The sequence below is a fragment of the Oxyura jamaicensis genome, chromosome 15 (genome assembly GCF_011077185.1).
Source record: "Oxyura jamaicensis isolate SHBP4307 breed ruddy duck chromosome 15, BPBGC_Ojam_1.0, whole genome shotgun sequence".
NCBI classification, from domain to species: domain Eukaryota; kingdom Metazoa; phylum Chordata; class Aves; order Anseriformes; family Anatidae; genus Oxyura; species Oxyura jamaicensis.
In genome coordinates, this window is record NC_048907.1 from 7,358,363 (window position 1) to 7,369,589 (window position 11,227).

The following is an 11,227-nucleotide window of genomic DNA, read 5'->3' on the forward strand; positions in this document are numbered from 1 at the left end:
TATTCACCTTTTACAAGGCACATTGAACTCTTCAGGAGAAAGCTGTTATGACAAGCACTGGATTATTAATCAGTATAATTTTATTATTATGCCATTGCTGATTTATTTACTGCTACAGTGGAAGTGACATCTGTCATAAATTGTTAAGATGCTTGACAAGAAACATTCACTTCTTGTGCCTTGAAGAGGCCTGTCATTCCCAGTAGTTATATCTATGAGCTATTACGCCACTGATTCAGGAATTCTGCCGATATCTTTGTTTTGCTTCGACAACATGTCAAAATAATCTGCTTCTCAGGATCTTAACTTGAGCTCAGCTTTTGTAGTTGTAGAAGTGATTTGCAGAAAGTAAAGACAGAAGAAAGAAAGCAGAATACATTTAGAATGTGTACTGCTATGTAGTCTAACCAGAACAAAAAAGGCAACGATGCCACCTTCTGTTTTTTGTTCTTATTACAGTTCTTTCTTATTTGCAAGACAACAGTAGTCTCAGAGGGGCAGCTGGTTACGTTGTCTGTGCATCTTCATTTACTGAGTATATGATGCCTTACAAGAGCAAAGCAGCGAGTGTGTTGAGATCAGACTACCTACATTTTCCTGATGTTTTATGAAAATAGCCATTTTGTCTTATGCGTATCTTGTCACTAACCAGAGAGGCAGCCTTATCTTGATGATCGATATGTGTCTCTGTTGCTTGTTTTTCTTTTTAGATTTATTTCTTTGCTATTTTATTTCTGTTTCCTTTTCATTTGACCCTTCATGTTAGAGTAGTATTAATAGAGAAAAAGATGTAAGCATTTCTGAATCTCCTATCTGCTTATTTATACATCTTTCAAAAACAGCTACAGAGGAGGGAAGACCTTGGTATTCCTTCTGACTGGAATAGATAAAGGAAATTAGCATCTTAGGAGCAAGAAGAGCATCAATGAATATAAACTAACACAGATTCCAGATGAAGTTTTTATTTAACTCCAATTTGCTTTAATGCATGTAGTGCTATGTCAGGCAGGAGACAGACATATGTTTGAAAACACAAGAACTGACTTTGAAGGATTCAGGGTATAAATGGCAAGGAAGATTATAGAGTTTTGCTTTTAATTTATTTTAGAGCAAATCCAGCTGTTCTGAAAATTGCATTAAAATGTTTTGGTGGTATAAAACACTGTACTGTTTGCAGAAATCAGTATGTTTGTTCCATTGTCACAATGATCAATTTTTCCCGCATGTTATGTCTTTCTGTTATATATAAAATCAAATGCTCAGGAAAGAACCTTTTTCTGTTTCAGTTTGTACGTGAAACTATTGTGCAGATGCCAGAAGAGGATTTCAGTGAGTGGTTTTGGACAAGAGTAGCCCCTCTCAGTGCATAGGCCTCTACCTTTTAATCAAATGGCCAGATGAGTGTTTTCCAGCTACAACTGTCTGGATTCAAACAGAAAACCTACTGTCTGTTGAGATTTGCCTCAAGGAAGGCTGGGGAACAAATTAACTTCAGGAAGTCCTATTGACCACTCTTGCACACCCTGTACAGTGCTCAGCTGGCCAAGGTCAGCCACAGAAAATAAAAGCTCAACACTGTTGCTCCTTCCTGTATGATGTCTTGGACTCACCACCAAACTATAATCTCACCTAACTTTTTAGGATGAAGACTGAGTTCCTAATCACAGGCCAGGTGGCTTCTTCAAACATTTCTCCAACATTACCTACAGCATAGCAAACATCTCCTCATTACAGATATACCCGTTGTCATATCTAAATAGCATTGTTTCTGATTGCTCTTCATTTTACCTACTATTTACAAAACATAACTCAAACGTAGGGAGGTTGTAAGCTTTAAGATGATTGGGTTTTGCTCAAATTACTTTCTGAAATCTGGATATTTTATTTTTCCATTGAGTTTATTTTGTAGTTACTCTGTGATTATGGCTTAATTTCATGCCTTATTAAAATCACTATTGAAAAAACTGGCATCCTTAGGTGCATTTTCCAAGTTTTTACCTGAAGATGTGCTTTCTGCTGATTACTTTAGTGTATATTTTCCATTACTCTGCTGGGTAAGACAGTAGAATGGCACCCCTGAACTTGGAGACAGTGATAATTCAGGAGCTCTGTGAATCTCTTTGGGCTTAACCATCTATTTTGTGGTGGGTCACAGTTATGGTAATGGAATCAATGACCTTCTAAGCTGATGATCTTTATGAGCTGCCTACCTGCCTGTCAAAACTTCCCGAAGGCCCATGGGCCAGAAAGGCTGTTAATCCTTCAGCTGCAATAAGGAAAAACACTGCCAACTCAGGAGTCATGTGAGTATAGTGACCATTGATGTGTAACATGTTATTGATTAACAACCTTATTTTGTTCCTTTCCTTATTCTCATAGCAAGAGGTGAATGCTTTTCAAGGAAAAGAACCAAAACCACAATTTTCTTTTACTTACAGCCATCATAAAAAGGGAGCCTTAAAAGTTTTGTTGTGCTTCCGCTTTTCTCACTCTGTATGTGGTGGTGGTAGCCTAGAATTTTTTACTGGTAGCAAAGTCATATAATTCCCTGTCTCAGATCTTCTTTCCCTCCTTCTTAAAATCCAACGGCAAACTTATCTCCAAATGCTGTAGGACAGATCTACAGTAAAATCAGTGTCAATGCTTCTACCAGAAGCAGGATCAGGTCTCAGTCTGACCTGTCAGGCCTCAGTTCTGAATGTTCATTGTGTGTGGTTGTTGTTTGTTTGTTTGTTTTTAAACCAAAACAGCTTCTTCACGCCTCCGTGGCTTTTGAGAACCCCTACATCTACTGCCCTTTTGAGATCATTTCACAGTGATCTGAGTCGAGTTTCGTTGTCTATGCTGTTGTGTCACCCTGTGGTGACAGCTGATACTACATGCAAACAGAAAGCTTAATTTAGCAGCTCGGAAGCTTCTGGTTAGTCTGTGTTCACACAAGGTGAAACCTTCACTTTATCCATTCCTCTCTATATGAAAGATGCCAATGAAAAGGCTATGAGTTTTCCTCACATATAAGAAATGGTAATGGACTTGTCCTCCGCTGGAGTACATCAGCAATGCTGCTGAAATCAGCAGTTTATAAAAGCTGAGCATGTGACTTAATGTGTATGCCTGTGTGTGAGATGATTGTGCCAAATGTAATTAGGTAATGTCTGAGAAGTAATTTGAGCTCCAAAAGCAGGAAGCCAATCCTCAATGTTAGGAGCCTCTAATGTAGTTTTTGTAACATTATAAAATACCTTGTACATGATTTAGTTTGACAGTGGCTCTTCTCTCTCCTGTTGTCACCAGGTAATGGAAGAGACTCCTCCTCTAGAAAGTAGATCATATTTTCTCCTCCTCTGGCACCATCCTAATGAAACATTTTCTGCTGCTTTTATTCTGAGGTGGGAAAGAGCTTCTCTGTAGAAAAATAGCAGCTTCCCTTTTCCTGCTTCCTGACAAACATAGTTTCCTCGTTACTGACCAGACAAGATCCTCAATCCTACTCAAGTCTCTGTCTGCTTATTTAAAGGATTGAAATAATGCAAAGAGATTAATTCTCTGAACATCTCACAGTCTTCAACTTACTCCTTCGGTACACTCTTGCAAGGTAGGTGCAAAGTAACCCATTTAACACACTGGAGATGGACACATCAAGAGTCCAAGCCAAAGGTCAACAGTATGTGTGGTAGAGCTGCTGGGTTAGTGCTGTCTGCTCACCCTTCCTCCAATTCTGTTCTGGTCCTTTACAGTTTCAGCAAATGGGCTAGTCATTCACAAATGCCTTTAGCCCAAATGAACCATGCAAGCTTGGGTGGGCTGCTTACTTCATGTACTGGAGGGGTGTTTGGGGGATTCAAGCAATGAACTCTCAGGCAGAGAATCTTGCTGTTTCCCACTGCCTGCTGTGTTCCAAGTGTCATCCAAATCCCACCCTCCTCAGATTACACCTTTGTGAAACTAAAATAAGAACATTTTCTGGGTCTTACTAGTAGCAAGGCAGAAAGTTATTGTTGTTTGAGAATTTCTTGGCTATTAGGCTGGCAAGTGGAAAACACAACAATTAGAATAAGTAATTCCTCCTTCACAGCTCACCGTTTCCTTCTGCTTCACAGTGGTTCTGAAATTGTCATCTTTGCTCTTCTTGTAGGAAAGATTTCACCATGGTAGAAAAGAAGCCAGTCATTCTTTTAAGTCAGCAGCAATACTCCCACTGTGTTTTACCTAGGAAATAAAAAGCAGCATCTTATTAAATAGGGATTATAAAATAAACATCTCTTTCTTGGAGATTGACATTTATTTATGGTAAAACAGCCTAAGTTGTTGTAGGGGTATTCAGAAACCAGTGTATGTCTTTCTAATTCGAATTCCAGCTTTATGTATCACCATTCTATTCTGCTGTCTTGTAAATTAATGTCTTAGTGCCTGTGTGTTAAAGAAATGTAACTATATTTTGCCTCAGACATTAATAACAGCAATTTTTTTTTGCTAAATTTTAATAAATATCACTGTTGCGGTATTGCAGAAGATAAAAGCTCAGGCTACCAAACCCCAGGATATTTGGGCCCACATCTAACTTCTAATAAGGTCAGTGGAAAGATTCTGATTGACCTTGTTTGGTGTTGATTACTGTAAAATGAGAATAGCTTGTTTTGACAAGGGCAGAGGCTGATCTTAAAACCAGCAGCTCAGTCTTTTATTCAAGGCACTGAGATTCTGTAGCCATACTTTTTGTTATGCAGCAAGCCTACACAAAATAAAAAAGACACTTCCCAGTGGGAAAACTGGCAGACCACCAAAAGAAAGGGATCAAAGTGAATAAAAAGATGTGACTGAAGGAACGCAGCTAGAAAGGATTCTCAGATACCCCAACCTTAATTTCCTGTCTCTGGTGAGATTTCTTCTCATGTGCCAAAAAAACAGCTTCCAAAGAAGGACCAGTTCTGAACTCATAGAAAAGGCAAGACGTCATTGATCTGGACAAATCCTTTAGCTGTTCAGTGGCACTGAGGTTTCTGTACAGACCCATTCTTGCTGAAGTCCCCATTCTACTTCTCTGTCTACAGACTTCCAAACATTTTGTGTGTGCTAAAAGGCTCAGAGACACCTTCATACTACATTTTACTGGAAGCCTTTAAGAGTACTATTAAAGGCTGGTTTATGGAAAATAAAATCAGAGCTACTTTGAATCATCAGAGCAGAAATACTGACACAAATGTATGTGTAGGTAGGACTGTTCTCCATCCAGAGCCTGGAGTTTGGTGAGTGGAAGTAAAGCTTAATCTTTCCTGCTTTGTCTGGAGCCGAATTGCACCTTTGAAGGTTATAGTCATCCCTAATATGGAGTCTGCTACCTTAGCCAGCCCATCACGTAGAGAACCTGGAAGACAAAGTTTTGGAAGCAGACATTTTACCTTTCTGTTCTGCTACAACCAACACAAGGGTTAGCATGGCTTGTTCCGTCTCATTCCTCATTTGTTCTGGGTAAGAAACAGATTTCCTCCTGTTTTAAAATTTGCATCCCTGTATTTGGGGGGTTGTTTTCCTTTACCAAAACCTTGGCTTCTTTGACTTAACTGACTACTGGCTGAAATAAATCAATGTCTAACCTCCTCCTGAAAAGTCCATAAACAGCTGATTGCAAGAAGCTGGAAGGATATGCTAGGGCCTGAAGCACCTTTGTGACTTGTTTCTTGTATTTTTCTTAATCATTTTTTATTGGTCCATGTCAAAGATGGAACATAGATGGATTTTGATCTACGTGATGCTTGTGTTTTATGACAATATTGGAGAAGGAGGGAAAAGTTGAGCCCGTTGAGTGAAGGTCCAGCATAGCAGTGTCACTGTAACATGCTTCAAGTTGTGTTTGTCTATTCACCAGGGTAACAGTAAGCAGGGAGGATGTTCATTCAGGAGACCTTTCAACAGTGAGAAGAGAGGAACGCTTTTTTGCTGCTGTGCAGGGAAACAACAGCATTTCTCACATTAATCCAGCTACCAGACACCACAGCTGGCAGTGACTCTTACTCTTCAAGGTAAGTGGTCTTCTCCGTACTAAAGGACAGTTCTAGGGAATAAAAGTCAGTTTGTAAATTATTCTGCAGTTGAGCAGAAGGGAAATAAAAGACATGTTCCACTAGGAAAGAAAGAATGTCACAAGAATCTCTGCACAAAACAGAGCAAGCTCAAAGGTACCTCTTTCTCATGAGAATATGAATTCCAAAGGAGCTGCATGCTATAGCTACGCAAATCTCCTGCAGGTTTTGGTCTGGTTACTGCAGCATCCACACACAATTACATTATTTTCAATGGTCAATGGTGTCAGTCCTGATTAACAACAGTTAATGATGTCAGTTTTCAAGATTCCAATTTTCCATTGTTGAGCTGGACTTTTGCAGTGCACTTTACAAGAATATGAATAAAATTCTGAAGGAGGGAAAGGTTGAGAAAGAGTTTTTTCTTTGTTGACATTTCTTTCTTTTTTTCTGAGAAAGGATTGTTCATTTTCCGTATGATCTGTATAGCTGTTTATTAGGGTGGCTGTGCTTTAGTACATTGCATTGTAAATTGCACCTAATATATAATGGATTTAGTCATTGTACTATAAATTGTAGCAGATTTTTAAAAGAATCCATTGTAGTTGACAAATGTGGCATTTAATTTATTTCCAGTGCTAGATCACTGTAACAGTCACTGAAACATTGTCTTATGTAGATAATTTATTAGAATGTTTCCCAGAATGTTCTAACAAATATTTGCCTTTAACAGGCTATTTCCTACCTATGGTTCTTTATATTTACAAAGTAGGTCAGGTTGCAGCTAAGGGAAATGCGTATGGCCTATAATGGAAACTCCACACAAAAAGTGTGGAGGAAAGATTACAATGCCCAACTGTTCCCATTTGTTGTAGGAAAAGAGGAACAACTGTGACCCATATAATCTAAGAGGCTGAGATAAAAATGACAAAAAAGCATTCTTTTGCTTTTGAAAAAAAAGAAAAAAAAAAAGACTTGATTACTGCAGGCTTGCAGTGCATCCTGCTACAACCTTGCAAAAAGAATTCAGAACATGAGGACAGGAGAAAGGACAGAATATTGTTCAGCTTTCTGAGAAGCCCTCTCCAAATCCTTCAAGAGGATTACCAGATTTTTTCAAGCATGAAGTGTAAAGAGAAAACACTGTAATTTTTAAACAAAACAGTCACTTAGTGTGAGAAGCTGCATGGGGAAGAGCAATGGACAGTCAGACTCCTCCTTCACAGGCTAGGAACATTAACTAGCTCATCCTTCTCTACGGTTACAGCCCCCTCTATAGTCAAAGGGATGAGAAGCCCTTCTCAAGGGTACTCACACAGGATAGTGTAAGTACTCTGGATTCCAGTCACTTCTGGAGAAGCAGTTATGTCTCTTAGCTATGGAGGGGACTAAGAGAAGTTACGTGAGTAGAGGCATACAGCCAAAGCTCAGTTTTCCAAGTACCCCTTCAAGATGCATTCTGAAAGAGGCATCTTTTTTGAGATAGAATTGTACCAGGTTTTTTGACAGCCATAGAAAATAGTGTTTCAATTCTGTCCCTAAATGGAGTATTTGCATATCTGATGTACTCCTGTCAACACAGTTGTTTTATCAGTGCCGCAACTTGACTTTACATTACAGGACAAAAGTGAACACTGAGTTTATACACTTGAACAGATTTTTTAAATAGTCATCCAACATAATGTATAAATGAGGAAAAAGAGTAATGTCCTGTTACCTGTACATCCAGGTTATTTCCTGGTGGGTTACATATTGCATTGTCTTGGTTGCTGTTTTTACCTGTTAAATGATCTCTCAATGAGTTCTGGGCTGTGTTCACCAGTGTGTTCTCAGACACTGCAATTTCATTGAAGTAAAGCTGCAGGGGTGTTGATCAGTCAGATCCAAATTAGGTGACTGTTCTAATTACTTTATTTCTCCTTAATGAAAGGAGAGTATGTGTGTATATGTGTGAGAGAAGGAGAGATGGTCCTTTGGGATGCTACACAGCGGAAAAGTGCTAAATATATTAATAATTTATGGAACAATTAGTATTCAGCTTATTCCACGAGTTCAGATCTGAATCCAGATCCAGACTTTCCCTAATGGGTGCATTTAGCCTTTTGGTTCAAACCCTACTCTATTTGTAGGTAATGTTACTGACCTAGTCCAGCCATAGAACAATATGCAGAGCCATGCCTGTGTCTTGCTCTTGTTTGTTCCTGCGTGAAGCTGGAGCTGATTCAGAGTAGTCTGTGAAAAGATTACAGACTCACTCTGTGGTGAGTGAGAACTTACTTAATTCATTGTCTGCATCAAATGCCTTAATTAACAGAATGAGATGAAACAATAATAAATAACCTTAAAACACTTTCATAAAATGCTTTCAGAGAATTTATGAAAATTATTCAAAACAGCAATTTTCTGTTATTTGCTAAGTAAGAATTAGACAGCAAATTACCATTGCCGTTTCTTTGATAACACAAATACCTCACAAATTGCAGAATTGCTCAAGTTCTGCTACGAACACTTATTAGCATGGTAATGGATTCAAAATGTGCTTTACAAGTGACTTACAAGCAAAATTCCTGGCTGGAATTTCTCTCCCCTAACTTCAATCATAATAACGCAGTCTCTCTTTGGGTGCTGCCTTCTCCATGGATTCTAAATAAGTCAGACATCGGTGAGCTTTGATGCTCAGCTTTGAGATGTTTAAAGTGAGGTAAGATAAATCCTGCCATTTCAGTGCTGCAAGGGGACTGTTACAACAGACTGTCTTGTCAATCACAAGGAGAAAAACTTCCAAGAATATGAACTCATTTCCAGGAAAATGGAACAGTGAGATAAAATAGGGACTCCTCACAGCACAACACAGGTCACTCACAGCACTGAGCAGATGCCCGTTGCTGTCTGAGCTGCGTTAACAGATTCTTTGATGTTGATGTGTGATGAGATCAGGCAGGTCAGAAGCCAAGAGATGGAATAGAAGAAGAATAGATCATGACAAACATATAAAGACATCTTCACATGTGTTTAGGCACTAGCAGGTTTGTACAGACAACTTATTTATTTGCTTCAAATTATGATAGTATTTTAGAAGTTTAACAGTGAATGAAAAAAGTCTCAGACTGCAAAGGAAACTTTAGTTTTTATCTGGACATTTCCCTGATCACACATTAATTTACCATGAATAATTTACCAAAGCAACAGCCCATCAAGGATGTTTGATATTTGCAAAGCCACAGCCTACTGTTACAATCCACAGTGAAAATTAAGAGTATATAGCTGCAAGGGTAAAACAGCAAAGTTATGTTTAAGCTAAGAAAAGCATTTCTCTCATGATACCTATTAGAACATCAGCAGAAACTAGTCCCAGTGGTAGAATAATGCATCAGCCCTTCAGGCACTGCTGACTCAGTAACACCCACAAAAATACAATAGCAAAAAAAAGTCCTGATCCACGTTTTTAAGGAAGGGAATATGCATACTTACAGCTAGTACGCTTTCTGCTATTTAATATGACATGTATTAAACCTTGCCCACTTCAAAAGCAGAAAAGATGAGACGTGCCCCCGTTGTGACCTAACTGGAAGAAATAATGACAGTGATATGAACAGACTTAGGGGAAAAGGTCTGAATTAATTCTTGAAGTGCAGGGTAATGCAGATATGTGCAAGTTGGCCAAAAATAAAGCAAGTTGGTTTTTGGCCTTTGATTCCTGAATGTTCTCATTTATTTATGACAGAGTTGAAGGGCAGATATATCTCTTGACTCAACACCTTGTACAATGCAGAGATGTTGACTCTTTCTGTTTCTCATGGAAAATAAGTAATTTTCAGACAAGTTGTCTCTATCTTCTTTATAAGCCCACCCACTACTGTGGTGATGACAAATCACCATCAAAATTATTCTTGTAACATCTTGACTACAGTATTCAGTTAAATAATACAGCAGTTCTCTGTCTAAGGAAAAGTATAACTGTGTGAATATTTAATATGTATGAAAACCAATGAACTCAACCTATCTGATTCAACATCATAAATTAATAACGCCCTTGCTAGGCTCCCACTGAATCAATGGGAATGCAAGGGCCCTCAAGCAAGCTTAGTTTCAGGCTCCTGGATAAAGAGTTATTAGTTTGTCATTATCCCACGTACTACACTCTTAAAAACCTTCAGTTTCTCTTTTTTTTTTCCTAAGAGCAGTTGGAAAAGGACAATGTGCTCATCTTTTCCGTCATGAGTGCAGATAGCATGATCTGAAATGAGGAGCTGGGCCCTCACCAGCTCTGCTGCCATATGAATTTAGTGTGCCATGTAAGGTCAGTTTGATGTCACATTGCCATGCTGTTCCAGAAAGAACTACATTGCTAGAAATGCCTCCTTTACCTTACTGAGCTAGGGAAGCCCAGCTTATCTGACCAGCCTCTCAGGCCAGTACAACATCTCACCTGGTCTTTCTGGCATGATTTCAGATGTCAAGTGCACTTGAGAAGAGTTCATTGTGATTTTGCAAAGTCTTTACTCACTTAATACTGTGGAGAACCAATGAGGAAGCTCCTTGTATCATGTTGTCTGGACATACACATGAGCCCCAAACAACCTCTGAGCATTAAACTCTTATTTTTGATCTTTCTCTGGACTTTGACTTGTGCGTGCAGACATTACAACTTCTTTTCAGAACAACTGTGAGCCAAGAGCATGCTTTTGAGCAGAGCTCTACCAGTCAGCAATACAGCAAGGCATGGTGGATCATATTCTGTATTATGACAAATCCTGCTGTCAATATATAGCACCATCCAAAATCAGGGGAAGAAGACCTTTAACAAAAAATCTTGAAACTGCATGTCTGTAGCCCATCTGCTTTGCCCATCATGAGAAGCAATTTATCCAACATGTTGCCTTACTCATATCACTGGGAAAATCTCTGCTCTGTGCAGAGTGATCAGACAGAAAATTGTATTTCTTTTTCAAGACTCAGCTTCCAGTGCAAGGCTGCAAGCAAGTATATTGGGTGCTCTGACTCATTCTCTTGGAGGGCTGTTTTTATGATTCCTTTCCACAGAGCTACACCTTAAAACTCTCAGTTAATGCTTTTAAAGAATTTTCACAGCTTTCTGCTGAGCTACCTCAGCACCTCTTCTCTCTGAGCTAAGAACCTTTCCCAGGTTCTTGGGATTGTAACCACCCTCCATCACTGCACTATGTGAAACCAAGCTATTGGCTGAA

The 11,227-nt window shown here is 39.0% G+C and overlaps 1 protein-coding gene across 1 annotated transcript in view; it reads left to right on the forward strand.

The window, feature by feature from the left end:
- Positions 1-3,410, forward strand: part of CCDC60 (coiled-coil domain containing 60) — a 59,391-nt gene extending 55,981 nt beyond the window's left edge. The window contains 2 exon segments of the mRNA XM_035340406.1: positions 1,287-2,303; positions 3,295-3,410. Of these exon segments, the coding sequence (XP_035196297.1) occupies positions 1,287-1,370 (84 nt within the window). The 3' untranslated portion in view covers positions 1,371-2,303; positions 3,295-3,410.
- Positions 3,411-11,227: the final 7,817 nt, after the last annotated feature.